Source organism: Lutra lutra, chromosome 3 (genome assembly GCF_902655055.1).
Source record: "Lutra lutra chromosome 3, mLutLut1.2, whole genome shotgun sequence".
NCBI lineage: Eukaryota > Metazoa > Chordata > Mammalia > Carnivora > Mustelidae > Lutra > Lutra lutra.
In genome coordinates, this window is record NC_062280.1 from 57,273,499 (window position 1) to 57,298,931 (window position 25,433).

Below are 25,433 nucleotides of genomic sequence, written 5' to 3' on the forward strand. Positions count from 1 at the left end.
TAATTCTGTCCTTACTAATTATACTGTGTAAAACTCTATATTCTTAGAAGCAGAGGGACACTCATATCCTGACAACTCAGCTCCCAGTGACCCATTTCCCACATCAGGGGTGCCTGGTAGCACTTTTCTCCCCTTTAGACCTATAGTTGAGTCTGACTAATGGAACGCTGGCAGTTATCCCCAGCAAGTATAAATGCCATATGGATACAAAATGCAGCATTGAACCAGACTGGCTGACACTCTGTGATCCAGTAGAACTTGTTTTCTTATGTGAACAGCAGGGCCTTCCTGCTTCCTACCTGGACATAACATTGTCTGCACACTTTTTTTTTTTTTTTAAGATTTTATTTATTTATTTGCCATAGAGAGAGAAGCGAGAGTGAGCACAGGCAGACAGAGTGGCAGGCAGAGGCAGAGGGAGAAGCAGGCTCGCTGCCAAGCAAGGAGCCCGATGTGGGACTCGATCCCAGGATGCTGGGAATCATGACCTGAGCCGAAGGCAGCTGCTTAACCAACTGAGCCACCCAGGCGTCCCTTGTCTGCACACTTTATGAATAACTATGAGATCGTTTATAATGCCTTTAACTGGCTGGTTAGCTTAGTTGCTTAGAGTGCGGCACAAATAGTGACTCAAAATCTAAAAGGCACTCGAGATTTTCCCAGCTATGATCTCTGGTGTCAGCATCAGAATGTACCTGTAAATCGACAGGTACACAGGGAAACAAGCTTTCATTACTTCGCACAAGGGCTCTTCCCTTGATAGGCACCCATGAAGCTGAGGGTATGACCCCAAATCAGCTACCCCGGGGGACAATGCCATTGAGAAGTCTTGGGGTCTTACCACTGAACACTTTAGCATTGATTCCTTGACCTGAATAGTATTATAAATGTATAGTTTTGGACCGTTTGTTAGATATACTATAGAAATATGGCTCAGGGGAAATCTAAATCTACTAGTGTTGTGGATATTGTTTGTTTGGAATTTCTCTGGCTTATCTGAGGCCTCCTTCAGAAGACACCATTTAAAATACAATTGTTAGAATGTTTATAGCAGCAGTGTCCACAATATGGAAACTATGGAAAGAACCTAGACGTCCATCAACAGATGAATGGATAAAGAAGATGTGGTATATATATCTACAATGGAATACTATGCAGCCATCAAAAGAAATGAAATCTTGCCATTTGCAATGATGTGGATGGAGCTAGAGGGTATTATGCTGAGCGAAATAAGTCAGTCAGAGAAAGACAATTATCATATGATCTCCCTGACATGAGGAATTTGAGAGACAAGGCAGGAGGTTCATGGGGGAGAAGGGAGGAAAAAATGAAACAAGATGGGACCAGGGACAAACCATAAGAGACTCTTAATCTCAGGAAACAAACTGGGGGTTTCTGGTAGGGGCGAGAGGAGAGTTAGGGTGGCTGGGTGATGGATATTGGAGAGGGTATGTGCTATGGTGAGTGCTGTGAATTGTGTAAGACTGATGATTTACAGACCTATGCCCCTGGGGCAAATGATACATTATATGTTAATAAAAAATAAATAAAAATAAAATATAATTGATAGAAGGCATCCATCAAGTGAGCCACACCAAGGGTCAGGGGGTGGACTAAAGGGGAATAAACCCTCAGTTATAGCTAAATGGTTACAGGGGCTCTCCTCCTTCCCTCTTCCCTGAGGCCTATCAGCAAGCCAGATTGCCACTGAGCTAGTCTGCAGAGGGACAGCAGGGTCTTTAGCTGCTGTCAGCACTGTTCCCAAGGCTCTTAGTATGTGGAATCTGCCCTTTGTATTCCCAGGCTCAGAGTTCCTTTGATATATATGTTGTTGTTTAGAGAAACAAAGGGTTTTCAACCTCCTCTTGAACTAACCTAAAAATACAGAGTATGGGGGCACCTGGGTGGCTCAGTGGGTTAAGCCTCTGCCTTTGGCTCAGGTCATGATCTCAGGGTCCTGGGATCGAGCCCCGTCTCAGGCTCTCTGCTCAGTGGGGAGCCTGCTTCCCCCCTCCTCTCTGCCTGCCTCTCTGCCTACCTGTGATCTCTTTCTCTCTGTCAAATAAATAAAATCTTTAAAAAAAAATACAGAGTATGAAGGAGGGCACCTCTCTCGGGAGCTCTTGCTGCTTGTCCAGTCTGCAGTCTGGACAACAGTGCTGTGGAACCAGTATAGGGGTTCAGCAGATCCTATGTTCTTTGTTATGTCTCTACTCTAGAGTTGCCAGACTGATAAACTTTGTTGTTATTAGCAGCATGTGTTTCACTTGTGGTGTGAGTTATCTTGCATCTTATAAAACATGAATTTAGTTAATAGTTTTCTTTGGAGGTAATCCAAGATCTGGTATCTTCTCTTTGGATAAAGCTATTATAGGGATTTTTAAAAATACTTGGGCATTTATTTTTTTAAAACTTGTGCATTTAAACTTTTAAATAGATGAATGTTAAGTCTAATTTCATTAAGAACAGATTGTGCTTTTATTTTTTTATTTTTATTTTTTAAGATTTTATTTATTCATTTGACAGAGAGAGATCACAAGTAGTCAGAGAGGCAGGCAGAGAGAAAGGAGGAAGCAGGCCCCCCGCGGAGCAGAGAGCCCGATGCGGGGCTCAATCCCAGGACCCTGGGATCATGACCCGAGCCCAAGGCAGAGGCTTTAAACCACTGAGCCACCCAGGCGCCCTCAGATTGTGCTTTTAGATAATTTTTTTAAAGTGATAAATGAAAGGAATAGAATATTACATATTGTTAATACTGTATTAACTTTTTTTTTTTTAAAGATTTTTATTTATTTATTTGACAGAGAGAAATCACAAGTAGGCAGAGAGGCAGGCAGAGAGAGAGGAGGAAGCAGGCTCCCTGCTGAGCAGAAAGCCCGATGCGGGGGCTCGAACCCAGGACCTGGGATCATGACCTGAGCCGAAGGCAGCGGCTTAACCCACTGAGCCACCCAGGCGCCCCAATATTGTATTAACTTTTAATATCCACTTATTTTATGGTAGTTTCTACCAGTTAGTACTTACTCATCCTTATCAGCCTTGCCTCTCAGATACACTACTTTCCTATAGTGCACACTAATATGCTCTTGTTCTTTGCCTGGTATATATAGTCTATCTTTCCAATTAGATTGTGAGCTCTATCTGGACAGAGACAGGTTAATTTATTCTTTTGCATCTCCATAATGCTTAGTATAAGGCATAATATAAGTGCATATTAAACACTTGATTATTAAAATCATAAAGGTTTTTCATTTTAATGAGCTGGAAGATAAAGGAAAGGGATCTACATCTGTTATTTATTTTATAACTTTCATAGCACTTAAAATAATATAGCAGATGCACATTCATCAGTGAATTAATAAAAACTTTATGAGGAAATAACCCCTAAGTAAAAATTTATTCCTACATTTCCCCTGTACCATGCAGTGACCACAAATAGTAGTATAAAGTATAATTAATGTTTATGTATCACTTTGTAGTTCTCTTAAATCCATTATTTGACATGATAACAAGAGTTTAGACAGAGCCTATTAAATTTCTTTTGTAGAGAGAGAGATCAGGGTCCAAAGAGGCTAAGTGAAAGGGCCCGAATAGAAACTGAGGTCCAATAACAAATTCAATGTTATTTAGTATGAGAGGCCTAAATTAAAAAGTTTCCTGTAAGCTTTTCTTATAAACCTTATAAAGACATTCAATTACTTACTTTCTTAAAATATTTTTAAAGTGCCTGTGATGTATATAGTTCTATCTTTAACACTAAGAAGAATCAAAAAGTACATATGACAATTATCAAACTTAATATGAATAGTTTATCAATTGCCAAGATAATGGTATAATTATTTGGTTTTCTAGGAGTTCACAGATAATAAAAAATAGTTCCACTTACATAAACTGCAGAAGAATTTATAAAAGGGCTAGAACTTGAGCTGGATCAAGAAAGGTGAAATTTAGATGGTGAAGAAAAGGCAAGTTAGCATTATATTGAACAGAATTTGATAAAACAAAGCATGCAAAGTATGCAAAGCAGGAAGAATGCACATATGTTAAGCAACGGTGAGTAGACTTGTCTATGTTAATTCATACTGGAGAACAGTATAAAGATATTTTGAAGTCAGATTTATAGAAGTCCTTGAATGCTTGAATGCTAGGTTGTATACAGACTTATTACATCATGTTATCAGCAATAGGGAGTCACTCAAGGTTTTGGAGTAGAGGCATGACATGATGACAGAATGTAATGGAAGGAAGAGAGTGAACGTAGAGAAATTGGGGACAGGTGTAATAATCCACATACCTATTAATAAAGAATCAATTTCAGCAGTGTTGAAAAGAGATTAACTTCAGACATTTTGAAGGAAAAGTTGATGCCCTAGATAACTTCAAGTTTACATGACCAAATGATTGAGATTGATGTGCCCCTTAATCAAATTGAAGAATATGTAACTGGTCTTCAGTGGGGCTTGGTTTTTTGTTTTTGTTTAAGCTTCACAGATGATTCTTATTATAGATAGGCAAAGCCACGTGCCTGGGTACTTCTTTACTTCTCTTAAGCTTCACCAAGCCTTGGCATCTACCAAAGTGACTCATAATTTTACAACTTTTTTGTAATTTTAAAATTTTAAATTAGATCTCTAAAGATATATGCACTTAACGTTTATTGCAGCATTAGTTTTTTAAAAATTCTAGTTAGTTAACATACAGTGTGATATCAGTTTCAGTTGAACAATTTAGCGATTCAATACTTATATACAACACCCAGTGCTCATCACAAGTGCCCTCCTTAATACTCATCGCCTGTTTTACCCATCCACCCCCCCACACCTCCCCTCTGGAAACCATCAGTGTGTTCTCTATAGTCAAGAGTCTGTTTCTTGGTTTACCTCTCTCTCTTTTTCCCATATGTTCATCTGTTTTGTTTCTTAAATTCCACATATGAGTGAAATCATATGGTATTTGTCTTTCTCTGACTGGCTTATTTTGCTTAGCATAATACCTCTAGCTCCATCCAGGTCATTGCAAATGGCAAGATTTCATTCTTTTTAAGGCTGAGTTATATATTCCACTGTGTGTGTGTGTGTGTGTGTGTGTGTGTGTGCGCGCACGCACGCACACATATGCCACTGCTTCTTTATCCATTCATCAGTCTATGGACACTTTGGGTCTTTCCATAATCAGCTATTATAAATAATCCTGCTATAAACACTAGGGTACATGTACCCTTCAAATCTGTACTTTTATATTCTCTGTGTAAATACCTAGTAATGCAATTGCTAGACTGTAGGGTAGTTCTACTTTTAAATTTTTGAGGAGGTTCCATACTGTTTTCCACAGTGGCTGTACCAGTTTACGTTCCCACCAACATTACATGAGGGTTCCCCTTTCTCCATATCCTCACCAACATTTGTTGTTTCTTGTGTTGTTAATTTTACCCATTCTGACAGGTATGAAGTGATATCTCATTGTAGTTTTGATTTGTATTTCTCTGATGATGAGTGATTTGTGAATCTTTGTATGCGTCTCTATTTGCCATATGTAGGTCTTTTTGGGAGAAATGTCTGTTCATGTCTTCTATCCATTTTTTAGAAATTGGATTGTGATTTTTTAGTATCTGAGTAATAGAAGTTCTTTATATATTTTGGATACTAATCCTTTATCAGGTATGTCATTCTAAATATCTTCTCCAATTCCATAGGTTGCCTTTTAGTTTTATTGGTTGTTCTCTTCACTGTGCAAAAATTTTTTATTTTGATAAAGTCCTGATAGTTTATTTTTGCTTTTATTTCCCTTGCCTCAGGAGACATGTGTAGTAAGAAGCTGCTATGGTTGTGTCAGAGAGGTTACTACCTATATTCTCTTTTAGGACTTAAATGGTTTCCTGTCTTATATTTAGGTCCTTAATCCATTTTTAATTTATTTTCATGTATGGTGTAAGAAAATGATCCAGTTTCATTCTTTTGCATGCAGCATTATTTTTAATAGCCAAGATATAGAAGCAACCTAAGTGTCCATCGATAGATGAGTGAGTAAGAAGATGTGGCATACACACACATACACACAGACACACACACACACAGAGAAATATTACTCAGCTATAAAAAAGAATAAAATCTTGCCATTTGGAACAACATGGATAGGCCTCAGAGGTATAATGCTAGGTGAAATAAGTCACTCAAAAAAAAGACAAATACCATAGGATTTGATGCTCATATGTGGAATTTAAGATCAAAACAAATGAACAAGTAAAAAATGAAACAAAAAAACCCCCAGACTCTTAAATACAGAGAATAAACTGCTGGTTGCAAGAGTGGAGGTGGGTTGGGGGGGGTGAATGAAATAAAGGGGGTTAAGAGTACACTTATACTGGGGAATCTGGGTGGTTCAGTCAGTTAAGCCCCTGACTTCAACTCAGGTCATGCTCTTAGAGTGGGGACTGAGCCCCAGGTTGAGCCCCGTGCTCAGCAGGGAGTCTGCTTCTCTGTCTGCCCCTCCCCCTGCACCTGTTCTCTCTCTCTCTCAAATAAATAGAATCTTTAAAAAAAGAAAAGAGGGGCGCCTGGGTGGCTCAGTGGGTTAAGCCGCTGCCTTCGGCTCAGGTCATGATCTCAGGGTCCTGGGATCGAGTCCCACATCAGGCTCTCTGCTCAGCAGGGAGCCTGCTTCCCTTTCTCTCTCTCTCTGCCTGCCTCTCTGTCTACTTGTGATCTCTCTCTGTCAAATAAATAAAATCTTTAAAAAAAAAAAAAGAAAGAAAAGAGTACACTTATCTTGATGAGCACTGAGTAATGTATAGAATTGTTGAAACTTATATTGTATACCTGAAACTAATATAACACTGTTATTATACTTAAATAAAAAAATAGATTTCTCTACTAAAAATTTCATTTAATTACATTCAAAACAAACTCCTCCTCTTGGCTTCTCTGATTCGGTTTTAAAAAAATACAATTTTTCTACTGAGGATTGATTCATCAAATTTATCTTTGATTCCACTTATATCATATACAATAATTTCTCATAGGAATTCTGCCTTTAAGATACCATGGTCTTCCCATGTTCCTTGGTTGTATTTGAGCTTACAGTCTCCCTACTTTTTATCTAGGCTACTAGAATGATCCCACACTGATTTTTCTACCCCTTTTTTCACCAATCCAAGGTGTACTTAACTCCCAGATTATTTTTATCTCTGCCTTCAAGAGCTCATAGTCTACTGATAGAGCTGGCCGTGTATGCCAAAAATTATAATAAAATATTAAAAATAGGCTATATAACATTTCCCTGTTTTGAGCATTTTAGGCACTTTGTGTTTATACCTTTCATTGCTTCTGACCTCATTCTGATTTGCAAAGTTTTGTGTTTTTTTTTTTTTTTAAGATTTTATTTTTATTTGAGAGAGACAGAGAGAATACAGGAGTGGGGTGAGAGGCAGAGGGAGGAGCAGACTCCCCGCTGAGGAGGGAGCCCAGTGCAAGATTTGATCCTGGGAGTCTGAGATCATGACCTGAGCCAAAGGCAGCCACTTAGCTACTAAGCTACCCAGGTGCCCTGACTTGCAAAATTCTAACTTTTCTTAGAGTGACTTGCAAAATTCTAACTTTTCTTTGGGACCACCCCTGGATTGGAAAGCAAGTATACTGGGATATAGGTCTATCTGGAAAAGCTAGGAGTTTCCTAAATACATAACCCAGAACAATTCTGTTTTTGTTAGGTATTAGGGTTCTGCATAAGATTTTTTAAATTTTAAACAATTTATTTAAACAAAACTAAAGAAACAGTTAACCCATTTAACCCATGTTTTATACCACCCTCCTCCCTCCAACCTCTGGCAATAACCAATCTGTTCTTTTTATCTATGAGCTTGGTTTTCTTTTCTTTTTCTTTTATTATTTTTCTAGATTATGCATATAAGAGAGATCGTATGGTATTTGTCTTTCTCTGACTTCACTTAGCATAATGTCCTTGAGGTCCATCCACATTGTGGTAAATAGCAAGATTTCATTATTTTTTATGGCTAAGTAACATTCCATATGATGTGTGGATGTGTGTGTGTGTGTGTGTGTGTAGACCACATTGTTTGTCTTTAACCATTCATTCACTGATGGACACATAGGTTGTTTCCATAACCTGGAATAATATGTGAATAATATGGAATAATTTGTGAATAATGCTTCAGTGAACATGGGGGTGCATATACCTTTTGAGTTAGTGTTTTCATTTTTCTTTGGATAAATATCCAGAAGTAGAATTGCTGGATTATATGGTAGTTCCATTTTTAATTTTTTGAGGAACACTTATAATCTTTTCCATAGGCTTCACTGATTTACATCTCCACCAATCAGTTTACATCTCCACCAAGAGTTCCCTTTTCTTCTCATTGTCACCAACACTTATTATACTTTCTTGTCTTCTTGATTCTAGCCATTCTAACAGGTGTGAAATGAGATCGCATTGTGATTTTGATTTGCATTTCCCTGATGGTTTGTGATATTGAGCACCTTTCCATATGCCTGTTGTTCAGTTGGCCATGCATATGTTTGCTTTGGAAAAATGTCCATTCAGATCTGCCCATTATTTAATCAGATTGTTTTTCTGCTTTGAGTCACACGAGTTCTTTATATATTTTGGCTATTAGTCCCTTAATTAGATATAAGATTTGAAATATTTTCACTCACTCAGGCTCCTTGCTGGGCAGGGAGCCTGCTTCTCCCTCTGCCTCTGCCTGCCTCTCTGTCTGCCTGTGCTCGCTCGCTCTCTCTCCCTCTGTCTCTGACAAATAAATAAAATCTTAAAAAAGAAAAAGATTTTATTTATTTATTTGAGAGAGAGACAGTGAGAGAGAGCATGAGCAAGGAGAAGGTCAGAGGGAGAAGCAGACTCCCCATGGAGCTGGGAGCCTGATGTGGGACTCGATCCTGGGACCCCAGGATCATGACCTGAGCCGAAGGCAGTCGTCCAACCAACTGAGCCACCCAGGCGTCCCAGCAAAAGATTTTTGTTTTAAAAAAGGCTGGTTCCATTGCTAAAAACATCTACCTTATAGAAATTTGGGTCTGGATATCTATGTGATTAATCAATCCCCTCTTTACACTGGACTTAAACTACTACAAGGCATGGATTGTGTTTTATAGATCTTTGAACCTCCTGCAGTGCCTAAAAATCCCTGTATTCAAAGTATGTATTCAAAGAAAGTGTGTTAGGAGAAGTTTCTGCCTATATACATCACCGTGGAGCCACAGCTACATGCTTGGACTTGGGAGCACTGACTAATACTCTCAGTCCCACCAGAATTTTCACATTTGGAAACCCCCAAACACATGGTTCTAAAAAGTTCAATTCCAGATGGCTTAACTAGCACATAAAAACACTGTGTACTGGGTTAGTTAGTGCAACACAAGTGGAGGCAGCAAGAGAACAGTCTAGAGGTAAAACATCAAGGATTCTCTGGTAACCCAAAACTCAAAGAAAAAAGTTTAATGGAGAAGGAGGTGATCATAAATATCAAACATGAACAAGATTTCAAGATGAACGAGGATTATGATAAGGATCTTAGTTTAAGCAAGTTATGTTCAGGGATACTGTCAGGATGGATGCTTGTTGCAAAGGTTGAAGAATAAACCACATGTTAAAAAATCTGACAATGGGAGAAAAAAATAGAGAAGCAGCTATAAAGGATAATACAGGTGGAGATCTTTGTCCACTAAATAAGAAAGGAATAGTCTATGTTTGATGTCAGCAAGAGTGGCAGAAGAGAAATCATGGAAGGAATATTTATCAGTGAAAGAGTCATTATGATTTCAAAAGGAATGGGAATCAAGGTTTTACAATGTTTACCCGTAAACCAAATTTGATTCTGGAAGCACAAAATATATTGAAGAAGTAACAGAGTTTTTAAAAATATGGTTTTTCATATTATTTTTAACAGATTAACAGTTCCTACCTTCACCACTCTCCATGCCTTCTACAAAAATCCCCCCACACTGGGGAAGAATCCAGTACCGGCGTCTGTAACGATCCTGGCCAAACATCATCGAACGTAAAGAGTGAGAAGCGTCAAAGAGCTTCCTTCTGTACTGACTCTGTTGCTGTTAAAAAATGATGCATATAATTAAGCTATGGATATCAATTGGTTTAAGAATTAATATATAAGTGACTTTACACTTATTATGCCTTTACTAAGCAGCTAAATTCCACTTCTGGGAACAGACAGCAGAAGAGTTAATATTACATGCCTGACTTCAATTTCAGTAACATTTACAAAGTTAGAAATTATTTTGAAAGTAACAGGAATATTTTTGTTACCATGGATTAAACATGCTTTATTTTATCAGTTATCTTATAGTAAAGCTTGTCTTATGCTTGATAATAAAAAATGTGATCAAGTATTTTGCTGGCCAGAACTGGCTCAATCCTATTAGTTATACAGTGTATGACAAATAACTCTCACATATGTAATTGACCATATCTGTATTTGCTTATTTTTATACTCATACTGTAAACCTATGTAACATACAAGTAAGTTTTGGGATAAATTTGAGATGAATCTAACATTGATATAATATATAGGTATCTCATAATATTAATCTCATTATACTTCCAAAAATTCATCCTTTTTATAAAAGTTCATTTAAAACTTCAATAATGTTATTGAAATTCAATTTTTAATTGACTATTTTAAATGAGAAGTACACAAATATATAGTTTATAAATCCAATGCAAATAAAATATACAAATATAGTAATGTAAAATGAAACATAAGATGCTGAAACTATTACCATGATATTTGATCAAACTTTAAAAGTAATTACCTACAAGAAATAAAACCATGCATTTACTTATATTTTGTATTTAAATGAAGAGCTGCAGAATAAGGCTCTGATTAAGTTTAGGCTTTTAACACTGGTTGGCATTAAACTTTTAAAGTTTAATTGTGAGACTGTTTCTAGAGCTCCTCATTTTAATTACTTATAAGAAAGCTTGTTTTTATTTAGCAGCCAGAAGAACTAATCCCATATAAGATGGATCTTTAAAACACTGAAAAAAAGATGTTAACTGTAATCTGAAAAGTGCTTACTTTACTCAGTTTTTCAATCTGTTTTTCTAGCTCTTCAACACTTGCTGCTTGGTCACCTTCATCCTACACATAACAAAATACAGTATCATTTACCTGTTTTTAAGATTTATCTCTTTAATCAATCAGCAAATATTTAATGAAAGTCTCCTTTACACAAAGTACCAGGATAGGCACTATGGAAATAGTACTCAAAGTACTAGGATAGGCGCTATGGAAATAAGTAAGACTCAGTTGTTGCTCTTTTTAAATAATATGGTAGGCAGAGAAAATATTAACACTAAAAAACAAAAACCATCAAATAGTAGGAAGCTATAAGGATTAAGATAAGTAGAGATCAAGAGTCATGGAGTTCAGGGGAAGGTGAGATTCATTCTAGTGGGAATCTATCCTAAGAAATGCTACATGGAAGTAGTTGTGTTTTTATTGTTGCTATTGTTGATTCTGTTTTAAGAAGTTGTGTTTTACTCAGCTGCTGAAGAATGGTTAGGAATTGATCAATGAGAGAAAAGAAGGCAGGGCATTCCAGGAAGAGTTTGACATATCATGACCTGAAAGGTACATTAAGGATAATGCGAGAGATGAGGCATGGATGAGTTGAGGGCTAAATTGTCGAGATCTGTGAATGCTTGGCAATGGACAATGATATCCTTTGAGGGAGGTTAAACATCAGAACTATGCTTTACAAAGATTAATCTGATAACAGTTGTAAAATGGCCTGGAGCAGGGAAAGGACTAGAATTGGCAAATCTTGTTAGTAGATTCCTGCAGTGATTCAAGAGAGAAGGAGAATGTGGGCGTCACTGGTGTTAAAGAAATAGAAATAAGAAAAGCAAATGGATGTAAGAGATAATACATAATTAGAACTGCTAAGTCCTGACAAGTCCAGGATCTGAGGCAGGAAAGGGTGAGGGAGAGGAAGGAAAGAGCAAATTATGATGTTAAAGCTTTAAATCTGGGAACTGCTAAAATACCGACACCTTAATTCAAGAGAGTCATTTTTAGAGCAAAGAAGGTTAAGTTACATTTTGAACACCGAGCTTTTAGAAGGAAAAAAATAATCTCTACTATATACAGTATTAATTTCATAAATGGAAAGTACATATGTGGCTGTATGAATTTTTTCATTCTAGAAAATAAATATAGGAAAACTAGCCCCAAATTTTATGTTTGAGAAGGAAATCATGAGGTAATAGAAGGTATATATGCTTCTTTGAATGTCAGCTACACTACTTTCATATAGGCAAATTACTTAACTCTTCTAAGACTGTTTTGCTATCTGTAAATTGGTCATAATATTATCTGTAACATAGGATTTTTGTGAGAACTAAGTAAGAACAGATCTGAAAGCAACTAGCATAGTTCCTGGTATTTAATATATATATATATAAGATTACTTTCCTTCTTTCTGAAAATTATACTTTAATAAGAAGATGTAGGTACACTTAGGATAAAAAAAAACAGAAATTTATTTTTGATGTTCATTTTTTTTAAAAGATTTTATTTATTTATTTGACAGACAGAGATCACAAGTAGACAGAGAGGCAGGCAGAGAGAGAAGAGGAAGCAGGCTCCCCGCTGAGCAGACAGCCCGATGCAGAGCTCGATCCCAGGACTCTGGGATCATGACCTAAGCTAAAGGCAGAGGCTTTAACCCACTGAGCCACTGAGGTGCCCTTGATGTTCACTTTCTATAAGCATTTTTACAAAGCCATGTTGCCATCAAACACTCATGAACAGTTATTTCTACACCGGTATCATTATTGCCCTAATAAAAGGAAGTGAAAGGAAAATCTCAACAGTTTTACCGTTATCTATCGTTATCTACTCCTTATCCAAATTTAGTGAACCAAATTACAAAAGCATTTTGGGCATACTTTTTGTGCTAATAGTAATATGATTTCTATTTGGATTTTAAAAAATCCTAAAATCTTTAAATTTTGACTCTCAAATAGATAATTCATATCTATAGGATTCTGCACAAATCTTCTGACCAAAGGATAAATGTTTGATAATTTGCTTATGTAAAAATAAAATTCAATCAACAAATATTTGAAACAAGACATGGAAGTAGCTATGTATCAGCCAAATTAACTAACTGCCCTTTCTAAGACTCTTCCTATGATGGAAAAGAAGTAAAATGTCAACTAAAGTTCTATTTAAAGGAGCTTTGGCTAATAGTCCCTATAATTTTAAGAGCTATGAAGGAACCTGAAAGACCAGAGTGAAAGGCAACAACAAAATTAAGAACACAGAATCCCTGCCATGGTTCTCCACGGTTTATCATCCCACAGGGAGGGCCATTATATGTCTGTATATGCTGGAATTTAATTGTCCACATAACTTTACATGCCTAGTTGTGAAGTTAAGGCTCACAAAAGCTTCAACACAGATCTAAGCATTAGAGAGACTCCATGTGTTAAAGGAATGAAAAGTGAGAAGATGGGATCATGTTTGAGACAAAGGGCTATCCATGACTTAGTCAAGGGCAGTATATTCTAACTGAAAGAGATCATGTGGGTTTCTTCAATTAATCCTTTGAGAAGTATAACTACTGAGAGGCCAAATCTATTTTTGGAGGAATAATGTGCCTATCTTACCAGTTAGATTCATTAAATAGTTAAAATTTTATTTAACAGGAAATTGAGAAGTGGCTGCCAGTTCTTCATTATGAAGAATAGCTCTCAAATCATTTAAAGGAAATACTAAATTGCCTTCTTAGGTCCTAAAATATTTATTATTTTTAAAAGCTTTTAAACTGTTTTCTCATATTAATAACAAGCTATATACATTTGCCAGAATTTTGATCAATGAAACCCTACAATCTAATTAACTCTATAGTTCAACACTCATAAAAAAAAATAGAGCACCACTTTAAATAATACATCTGGTCTAAGAAACAATGATTTTTAAATAATTAATAATGATTTTTAATCTCCCTTAAAGAAAAAAATGTATGGCTTGTTAATTTTCCATGTGAAAAAAGCAGCCAGGCAAAACAAATAATTTCTGTAAATAAACTCTAATTTAGTAGGATAACTACCCAGTAGAATACATTAAAATCCCAATAGAGAGTTTTAAAATTTATGAGAGTTAATACTTCAAAACAATTTATAATATTAAGTGCTGAAGAGTGATCCTAATTCTATGAAAAGGTGATTAATATGGTCAGAAAGGTTTAATTCCTGCTACAGAGACAGCTCCACTTGCCAAATGAAGCAGACCAGTTATAAATGGTATCTTTTGTTTGAGTAATTACAATTCTGATATCCAAATTATATAGCCTTCACATTATTTATCGCAGCATGAAAATACATGATCAAGTGGTTTCAAAAGTACAACATTATGAAATAATTAATTTCTGCAAGGAATCTCAATGTAGTCTCCTTTTCAGATTGATACTCAAAAGAAGTAAAGCTCATTCTAGAGATTTTTATCATTTTGGTTTAAAATATAACATGGGAAAGAGTTTATGAAAACATTTTGCATTTATGCCATTTTTACTTAAGAGAACTGTATGACCATGACCTTGTAAGTTCCTCCACATTATCCAGATTCAGTCAAAATTTTGATTCAGTAATTCATCACTGATTTTGATTAGGTATTCTTTTCTTTTTTTTTTTAAATTTTTTAAATTATTTTTTTATTTTATTTATTTATTTATTTGACAGACGGAGATCACAAGTAGGCAGAGAAGCAGGCAGAGAGAGAGGAGGAAGCAGGCTCCATGCTGAGCAGAGAGCCCGATGTGGGGCTCGATCCCAGGACTCTGAGATCATGACCTGAGTGGAAGGCAGAGGCTTTAACCCACTGAGCCACCCAGGTGCCCCGATTAGGTATTATTTTCATACGCTCTATCAATGAATTCATCCTTCTAAGTCTTCTTTACTTATTATTCCAGCAGTACTTAGTTGATGTAGTAAAGGAAAAGAATTCTTTTTTTTTTTTTAAAGATTTTATTTATTTATTTGTCAGAGAGAGAGAGGGAGAGAGAGCAAGCACAGGCAGACAGAATGGCAGGCAGAGGCAGAGGGAGAAGCAGGCTCCCTGATGAGCAAGGAGCCCGATGTGGGACTCGATCCCAGGACGCTGGGATCATGACCTGAGCCGAAGGCAGCTGCTTAACCAACTGAGCCACCCAGGCGTCCCAGGAAAAGAATTCTTTCTTGAGGGATGCCTAGGTGGTTTAGTTGGTTGGTCGTCTGCCTTTGGCTCAGGTCATGATCCTGTGGTCCTGGGGTCAAGTCTCCTATCAGGTTCCTTGCTCAGCAGGGAACCTGCTTCTTCCTCTGCCTGCCACTCCCCCTGCTTGTGCCCAAGCGCGCTCTCTCTATGACGAGTGAATAAATACAATCTTTAAAAAACATTAAAAAAAAAAAAGGAGAGAATTATCTCTCAACTTCCTTAGCTAAATACTTCCCGAATTGAGGACAGAGCAATGATTGACAGTATATTGTCTTTTGAGTATCATTCTTCAGGCTTATCAGTATCTTTAGCATTCTTTTCTGGTAAAAAGTGAACTTCGACCTTTATTTCCCTTTTAAACATGTCTATTTCTGTGGCTTATGGTAGCTTCCATTAAATACACACACAGACACAGACACACACACACACACACACACACACACACACCCCTCTATCACCTTGTCTTCTTCCCTGTAGCCTACTCTTCAAAGCTAGCACCTCTACCTTGATTGAATACCCTCCAAAATCTTTAGGGACCTTATACCATTAATTATTCTCTTCATCTCTTTAATCTTCAACCCCGCCTCTCTTATTTTTTTGACTCCCTTCAACCAAAAATCACCTCATGTCTTTCACAGCTGAAAAATCCTTGGTCTTCGTCTACTTCTAGGAACTAACAACCCTTTCTTCTGAGGCACCATGCACAAAGCAGTCATTTTCACTTTCTCACTTCTTATTTTTCTCATTCATAGCCTGCCTTCCACTCCTGCCCCTCTAACGAAACTGCTGGCGCTGGTTACCAATGAGTCCACATTGCCAAATTCAGTGAACACTACCAGTCCTCATCACACGAGATTCCTGCTGCCTTGATACTATCGTCTCCTTTTTGAAATGTTTGTGTTTTCTTGATTTTTATTACTACAGAAGTAGAAAAGAGTTAGCATTGTGGGCCTGACTGCTATCCTTTGAAAGCCTTGCTCTTAAGATTGGCCCTTGGTGTCTGGGAACTTGGATTTTAAAGGATTTCCTTCACTATGATAAGACTGGCTCACTAAATTGTACTATCAATGTGGTTCATTCATACTTTTCTTCTGGGAGTCTGGAATTTTGGCCCATGCTATGCAAGGGGTGCCCATGTGACTATTCCCCTAGTAAAAACTCTGGGCACCAAGTCTCTAATGGGCTCTCCTAGTACACAACATTTCACATATGTCACAACTTACTGCTGGAAGAAATAAGCTCAACCTGTGTCACTCCCTAGGAAAAGACTCTTAGAAGGTTGAGCCTGGTTTCCTCTGGATTTTGGCCCATAAGCCTTTTCGGGTTGTGCTTTGTTTCTTTTTGCTAATAAGAATTCATAGACATAGCATAACTAGATTCTGAGTTCTCTGAGTTCTCCTACTAAGTCATTGACTCTGGAGGTGATCTTGGGGATCCCTGACCCACTACAGAAATCTCCTACCTTTCTATTTCTTCTTCAGCAAAAAGCCTTGTGAGCTCTTAAATATGGGTGTTCCCTGGGGTTCCAACTTCAGTCTACTACTTTATATACTAAATCAATCCCCTGTGTATGTGTTAATAACCTCTATATCTATATTTTCAAGACTGACCTTTTCTTCAGGCTTTAGATTTTTTTTTTTATATTTTTTTTTCTATTTTTTTTTTTTTAAGATTTTATTTATTGATTTTGACAGAGAGAGATCACAAGTAGACAGAGAGGCAGGCAGAGAGAGAGAGAGGGAAGCAGGCTCCCTGCCGAGCAGAGAGCCCGATGCGGGACTCGATCCCAGGACCCTGAGATCATGACCTGAGCCGAAGGCAGCGGCTTAACCCACTGAGCCACCCAGACGTCCCCAGGCTTCAGATTCTTAAATCCAACTGACTGCTGAACTTCTGCATAGGTACTTCAAACTCAACAGGTCTAAAATAAGGTCATTTCCTACCTTCCACTATCTGTTTTCTCCCCCATCCTCCCCTACCATCTATTTAATCTGCTCCTCCTGATTTCTCGGTCTCAGTAATGGCAACAATAGCATGCAGTCTCCCAAGCCAGATAGTTGGGAGTCAATCCCACCCATCCGTCAACCTACACAGCACATCTTCAAATACTACTCATTCTTCCTGCTATTTATTGAATCCTTTCCTCCTTCATCCCAACTACCATTAGCCTAGTTTCAGATGCCTCACAACTCATCTAAATATTGCACTATCTCCTGACTGATCTTCCCACCTCTGATCTTGCCCTACCCAAATCTGTTTCTATCTTCTGCAGAATTTCTATAGTGAGTCACTTAAAACTGAAGTCTGACCATGTGATTACCTTACTTATAATCCTCCAGTAGCTTCCTATCACCAAGAAAGTCTAAAATCCTAATACACAGCTGTGTTGGATATGAGGCTCTCCGGTAACACTAAAGCACTTACTAATTCCCTTAAAGCACATTGTGGTTTCAGGATTCTATGTCCTCGCTCATGCTGTTTTCTCTGCCTGGAACACTTTTCTGTGGATTCTTCCCCAGGTCAACATGCAGCCCAACTAGTAGCTCAGCTAATGAGTCCAGAAAGACTTTGTGAGAATTTATTCCTCAAAAAGGTCAAATGCCCTTCCTTTGTACTTGACTAGCACATTGTAAATACTGCTACCAAATCAGTGAACACTTACCACATTACTTTTTCTTATTTCAAATATTCCTCAGTGAGAGTGTAAATTGAGAGGAGACTTCTACAGTGTCTTACTCATCTTTGTTCAAAAGTGCCCAAAGCTAGGCACATAATAAATTGGTATTTAGAAAATCTACCAATCTCACTAAATCTGACAACACTTTTAGGACATGAAGGACCATGCAAATGTAAGACATTATGTTACCAGAATAAAGAGAATACCTGAAGTTAAGACTCTGCATAGTTCACTGGAGAATGCTCAAGTTATTATATAAAAAGAAAAACTTCATTTCTCTTATTCGGTATAAGTGCCTTCTATGTGTAGGCATTATATTCAGTATCTACTTAATATTCACAAAAAAACTTTAAGAGGTGAATCACACTGAGTTTTCAGATGAAGAATCTGAAGCAAATAATTGTCCAAATGAAGTTCAAACACAAATTCATTTGACTCCAAATTCTCTATTATTTTCCAATATGTTATGCAGTCTTAGTTAAGTTTAAAATCAACCTAAATTTGATTACCTCATCTTCACAGATATCAGTCTTCTTTCCTTTTTTGTCTTCTTTATCTTCTTCATCCTCATCATCTTCATCAGCTTGGTCATCACTATCATCATCGTCATCGTCATCAAAATCACTGTCTCCTCCCTTCCTTCTTCGTTTGCGTCCTGGTGTGGGTGTGCCCAATGGATGCTGTTCTTCTCCAAGATCAATGCCACCTGAAGTGTCTCTTTTGCCTGTTTTCTTAGCATGAATGATTCTGAGCCTTTAAATATGAAAAGAATGATGATATGGTAAAGTCTTCTCTCAGTACTTTTTAGAAAGCATAACATTTTTTTTAAAAATTTATTTATTTGAGAAAAAGAGAGAGAGAGAGCACAAGCAGGTGGAGGGGCAGAGGGAGAAGCAGGCTCCATCCCAGGATCCTAAAGGCAGCCGCTTAACTGACAGAGCCCCTCAGGCACCCCTTGATTTTTTTTTTTTTTTTTTTTTTGAGAGAGAGAGAGAGAGATGGGAGAGTGTGCACATAGGGTGGGGGGGAAGCAGAGGGAAAGGGAGAAAGAATCTCAAGCAGGCTCCATATCTAGCGCATAGCCCAACCCAGGGCTTGATCTCACGACCCTGAGATCATGACCTGATCTGAAATCAAGAATCCGATGTTTTAACTGATTGAGCCACCCAGGCACCTCAAAGAGCGCTACATGAGTTTTAACCAAAAATATCTTACGGTATTTTTGTCAATAAGGAATAAATCAATGATAATAAAAATTAGAATTAAGAAGTTTAACAAACATGTTTCCAGAAATTACAGAATGTATTAACTTTCAAGAATTATTTAGGATACCTCTTTGGAATTAGAACACATTTAAAAAAGTAAAACTTAGAAGTCTGTAAAGATTAACTCTAGCAATGGGCAAGTGATAATTTCTGATCTTATACTATCAGACTGAATAAATTTCAGTTCAAATTACCATAAAGAAATTATCCTCTTAACATAGAAGTTGAATAATTTCAGCATTGTATTTCCTGGCAGGAAGCTAATTAAGTTTTAATGCTGAATACATTTGGATATGTTAGACCCTCTGTAAAAGCAAACTTTAATTAGAAAGCAATTAAAAAAGGTGGTAATTCCAAACAGATTCTGTTTATGACAAAAGTAACCTGATAGCAACAACAATCTTAGAAAATGTGATTACTCGACTTCTTCAAAATAAAGAAGATAAATGGTCTGTTTTCTAAGTTTGAAGAATATGAGCTCAATGAAATCTCAGTATAACTTTTGTCCACTGCAAATTCTGACCCTGAGTTTCATTAATTTCATATCTCATCCTTATTAAGCTTTACTATTCTAATTTTAAGACAAAATAAGGCTACAATTTGTATGCTTTATAGGGGAACTTGTACAAAGGAAAAACAGTAAACTGATTTTAATAAAACAAGACTTACTTGCGAAGTTTACCTTCTACTACCCATTTATCTCTCCTCAAGTTTGACATATAATCAATGTTCTTATCAATTTCACTGTCAATGCAAAAATTGGAAGACATAAATTAATCCATTATGCAATACATTAGTTTAATAATAAGCAAATTGATGCAGTTTTGGTAAGTACAAATAATGACTGTTTATGAATAGCAAAAACAATTGAAAATTATATTAATATATTATCATATCTTAGAGATATATAGAAAACTTAAAATGTCCAGTAATGGTAGAAATGTATAGCTCTAAAATATTTGAATCAAACCTTTTCCTACAAAGGTAAAGGGTTAAAAGTAACGTATTTAAATCTGTAATATAACAAATAAGAACAAGATGGACATGGATTTGTTCATCAAATCTTGAAATACTAGAGTGGAGAACTTTGACTCTTAAATGAGATTAATTATTTTAAAAAGTACAAATTAATAAAGTAATAAACTAAAAATATTAATATTACATTAGCACATAGTATAATAAAAAGTAGAATTATCCAATTCTAGGAATGGCTACTAAGGAAAATCAGGTAGTCATCTATCATGGAAAGACGTCAAAAAAAGAAAAATTCTGGATTCTTTCAGTTTTGGTACTCTATTGTATAAATAAAACAAGTCACAAAGACTGTATACAGTATGATACAAATTTTTGTTTCAATAGACAGCAAAGAAATACATTAAAATATTATTAGCAGTAGTCACCTCTGAATGGTGAAATCAAGTACAATTTTTTTTTAAAGATTTTTAAAAATTTATTTATTTGACAGACAGAGATCACAAGTAGGCCGAGAGGCAGGCAGAGAGAGAGGAGGAAGCAGGCTCCCTGCCGAGCAGAGAGCCTGATGTGGGGCTGGATCCCAGGACCTGGGATCATGACCTGAGCCGAAGGCAGAGGCTTTAACCCACTGAGCCACCCAGGCGCCCCATCAAGTACAATTTTAATTTTTTTTTGTGGTAGTCTGTTACTTCAAAATGTTCTATAAGGAGTTTGTATTATTTTGTGATTAGACAAATTCAAAACAGAAAACAATCACCAAAAAGGTCTGGGTATATGCTTACCTCACCACACTCTTACTGCATGCCAGTTCATTGATCAGGAAAGCCAAGACTGAAGCTTTCTGCGCTGGAGTATGAGCCTGAAAAGCTTTGGTTTTCAGGCTTTCAGTAAGTTCAGTTTGTCCACAATGGGCTTCCATAAAAATCTGCAAAATCTCAGAAACATTGTCTCGATTCACGCCAACATTCAGCAAATGTTCTCCAAGAGCTGTTTTGGCCTATAAAAATTTGACATTTTTATCAGTATTGATCATAACCATTCATGACATAAAAATAATACAATTTTAAAATATGGATATTAAGTAATCTAGATATTACTGGCAAGGACTTTATTCATATTTTTGATGGAATGGAGGTTAAAAATAGGCAACAGATGATAGTCAAGTTTTTAAGTACTTGTAATCCTTCTATTCCTTCTTCAAGCCCCTGGTTAAAAGTTAGGCAGGGAGAATAGTATGTAATTCATGGGTAGAAATAGTCTATCACACCTTCCTTGACTATAGAGACTATCCTAAGTTTTTCCAGGCTTTATCTAGACATTCTATCAGTAGTGGTGGGGCTAGGTTCAAGAGCACTACTACTGTGCTCTGTCTCTCCATGTCATGGGTGCTACTGCCTGCTATAGTGAATGAATAGAGAGATGGAAAAGAAATTAACAGATGCATCTGGAAGCTTCTCACTCTACAATATTATCTACAGCAAAGTTGGCCAAAATGTGTAGCTTAGTTGAAATTAAGATAAATTCGAACTTATTGGGTATCTACATTAAGAGTCTTAATGTGCTGGTCTGTAGATGCTTTGATTAGACTCAATTATTCACAATGATTCAGAGAGAACACAGTATAATTTCAGAAGGCACGCATAAGTTCTAACTGCTTCATGAATTATGTTAATAATCATAATAATCATAATATCACATGGGTAATAATAATCTAATATCATATGGGCATTTCTTTAAATTTGGTTTTTGCTGACAACTAGAGGAAAATAGTAATTTGGGAATGATCTATATTCCTTAGGCTTTATGAAACAGGTTTTTCTAGGTTTGTACCAATTTAAGTACAAACTGAAGCTGATCTACATTTGACTTGGTCAGACATGTAGAAAAAAATTGGATCAGTCTATACAGTCTTCTGCTAATATGCTAAAAGCCAGCTAACAATGCACTGATAGTACAAATTAAAAAAAAAATTATAGATATATTTTTTACCTTGTATCCTGTAATTAGACCTGGATCACATACAGCAGCTGAGAGGAGCCTCACAAGCAAGTCTTGTACTTCACCCATGCTGTCCCCTATATTTAGCAATCCCTCTTGAAGAACACTCAGGTTTGGAACATCAATATTCACATCAAAGCCCAAAACTTTACCAAAGTTTCGTAAGAACTGCACCACCATGAGACAGTCTGAAAATGTACTTCCAGAGAGAACAAGTCCTGGAATACGAGGCAACTCTGGCAAAGGCTGCACATAAAACAAAATAATAAATAATTTTAGAGCCATGATTTTGTACCTTCTGAAGTACAAGAAGTTGTTATCTTTCTTTGTCCTGCATCACAGCAGTGATTTTCCCTCTGGATTATAAATTCCCTGGGGGCATTTCTACAATCCCATGGTATTAAGTATAGACAGCTCTCGAATGCAAGTAACCAACAGTAAATTTTGGTTGAACCCAACATGAACTTAGATATCTGCAAAAGAGAATGCTAATTTTAATTAATTTACATATTGATAAAAATTGGCTTATATGGCTGGAGCAATAATTAGATAACATAAGAAACATTTCAAAAATACCATGCCATGGACATACTTAGCAGAGTACTGATTTCTTCTAATGATGGAGACCGATTTATATCGCAAACTACTTGGGGAGCTCAGAAACTAACAGTGTGCGTTTGTGAGCTGTTTGGTTGGCACAGCGCATTTTTGGCTAATGAATGTGGACAAATTACTAGGTCAACATGATCAGAACCCATGACCCTATCAAGAATCCAGTTATACTGCAACTAACAGCCTTTAGGTTTCCTGTACATAGCAAAACATTAATACTGAGTTTCAATATCGAAATTAGAAAGCTGTCTCTTTTGCTCCTTCTTAAATATGTTTACATATTAACATTTTAATGGCTGAACTATAGTACTAGTTGTCATAAACATTTAAAAAATTAAGTAAATAGGTAATCTAAATTAAAAACATTTTTTCTACATGAATGGGATTTAATAATTGTATCTTAAACTTTGTGGAAAGAAATGTGACTTGTAAATATTTCTATTTCTCTGAATTGTCTTGTTCAAAAATGTTCTCCTACCCTTCACTTACTGAAATAACTACTCAAATACTTTTCCTACAATATTGTATGGAAACACAGAACTATGGATAATAGCTAATACCATACAAATCTTTTATGTTCCGTGTGAAAACCATTTAATTCAGAGACTTTTCCTGAACCCTATCATATGCAGACATTTCCATATGACTCTAAAAATGTATATAACAAAGCTAACAAAAATAAGGCTTAAAATGAACATACATTTGATACAGTGCATATGGATTTAAATAAAAATAAAAGATGCAAGGAAATAAAGCTCATTTAGGATTAAAAAGTATTTACTCACTATGAGGCTTTAATAAATGTGTTAACTAACATATATGCCCTTTCTAGGCTTAACATTTTAAACATCCAATTGACTAAAACTAGCATTATACTTTCATTTGTATTTAAAAGCATTTATGCTAAGTAATTAAATAGAATATTAATATAATTAAATCCTCACTGGAGTATTAAAAGTTTGCCTTAAGTACTTTAGAAAAGAGCTTACACAGATTAAGAGACACTCATTATTTGTATTTCAGATGAATATGACTTATAAGTAAATATAGATGCTATTTATCAAGTATAATAATATATTGTTGAGACAGTATCATAGAGATAATATGAAGCATCAATATAATTTTCTAGAAATACCATTTTCTTAGAGTCAAACATAAAAGATTTCTACTTGTAAGTATATGAAATCATGCCAGATACCAATATTATTTGGTTCTTTCCAAATGTCTACTTTTATATATTTTAGCCACATTACCTATCTGTGAAGCATGATGGAAGGGAAAACACATATGAAGTACTTTGGTTGGATATACTTCTTGGCTTTCAAGATGATAAACAGTATGGACTCTGGAATTTAACAAACTGGAGACTTAATCCACGTTGCCACTTCTTAGCAGTGTAATACTGGCAAGTTCCTCAACCTCTTTGTGTCTCAGTTTTCCCATCTGTAAATGGGCATAAATACTAGTTCCCCAGGACCATGGTGAGGATTAAATGAGAGAATTCACTGAAAGCACTTAGCATAGTGCCTGGCATGTAGTAAACACACTCAAGAAAAGTTAGTTACAATCACTAAAGCACTGAAGGAAGTTGTAGATTATAAACCTTCACTTCTTTAAATACCTACAAGGTGTGTGGTGAGGAGTTAGAGCTTTCTGTACCTAAATACCTGGGAGGAATCAAATGACATATAGAAATTCTATCCACTTCTCTAATTCATCTTTGCAGATTTCCTCAGTATTTCTACTTCCATGTAAAAAGGTTTACAGGGACGCCTGGGTGGCTCAGTTGGTTGAGCGGCTGCCTTCGGCTCAGGTCATGGTCCCAGCGTCCTGGGATCGAGTCCCACATCGGGCTCCTTGCTCAGCGGGGAGCCTGCTTCTCCCTCTGCCTCTGCCTACCACTCTGTCTGCCTGTGCTCATGCTCTCTCTCTCTCTAACAAATAAATAAATAAAATCTTTAAAAAAATAAAAATAAATAAATAAAATAAAAATAAAAAGGTTTACAGTGCTCCACTTATGTATTAAATAGTGCCATTATTGGCATAGGAGCTCTAAAGAGGTTTATTGGTGGCCGTCCAGGAAAGGCAGACAGACCTTGACTTGGAAACCCTCTGCTCTGGTTAAAAATGAAAGGCTTTTGTAATGGCAACTCTGGCAAAGGAATCAGGTGAGACACAGGAAAAATTAAAGTTATTAATGAAATGTTTCACATGATAAATTACCTTTTGGTCTGCTAAGCACATATCTTCATTAGGCTTCTTTAGTTCCTTTGCCATTTCTAATTCTAATCTTCTTTGCTCTAGTTTACGTTCTTTATTTAATCTTTTCTCATCACGTTTTTCTTGCTTCAACCGTTCTTTTTCCTTAAAAAGAAAACCAAGTCCAACAGTCTCTTTAATCATTGTATGTGTTTGAAAAACCTCCAGTTAAAATTTTAAAAAGTTATCAAAAGGTTATTATTTCCATGAACAGAATTCTCTTAGGAGATTTAGGAATAGACTTACAAACATAGAAACATACATAGAAACAATGACTTATTTTCACCCTTTGAATTTTAAAATAATCTTATGACTGTGTGTGTGTGTTTGTATTATCAACATTAGATTCAACTCAGGTTACTCCATTGTTCAAAATGTATTCAATCCTTCCCCAGGT

The 25,433-nt window shown here is 36.3% G+C and overlaps 1 protein-coding gene across 17 annotated transcripts in view; it reads right to left on the reverse strand.

Moving 5' to 3' along the window:
- Window positions 1–25,433, reverse strand: part of BAZ2B (bromodomain adjacent to zinc finger domain 2B) — a 316,333-nt gene that overhangs the window by 33,263 nt on the left and 257,637 nt on the right. For all 17 annotated transcript variants that reach the window (XM_047721833.1, XM_047721835.1, XM_047721843.1 and 14 more), the window contains 7 exons: window positions 25,001–25,141; window positions 22,157–22,411; window positions 20,950–21,164; window positions 19,862–19,936; window positions 18,437–18,680; window positions 11,069–11,131; window positions 9,935–10,079 (listed from right to left, as the gene is read on the reverse strand). In XM_047721833.1, coding sequence (XP_047577789.1) covers window positions 9,935–10,079; window positions 11,069–11,131; window positions 18,437–18,680; window positions 19,862–19,936; window positions 20,950–21,164; window positions 22,157–22,411; window positions 25,001–25,141 — 1,138 coding nt within the window. The remainder of the gene's footprint in view (window positions 1–9,934; window positions 10,080–11,068; window positions 11,132–18,436; window positions 18,681–19,861; window positions 19,937–20,949; window positions 21,165–22,156; window positions 22,412–25,000; window positions 25,142–25,433) is intronic.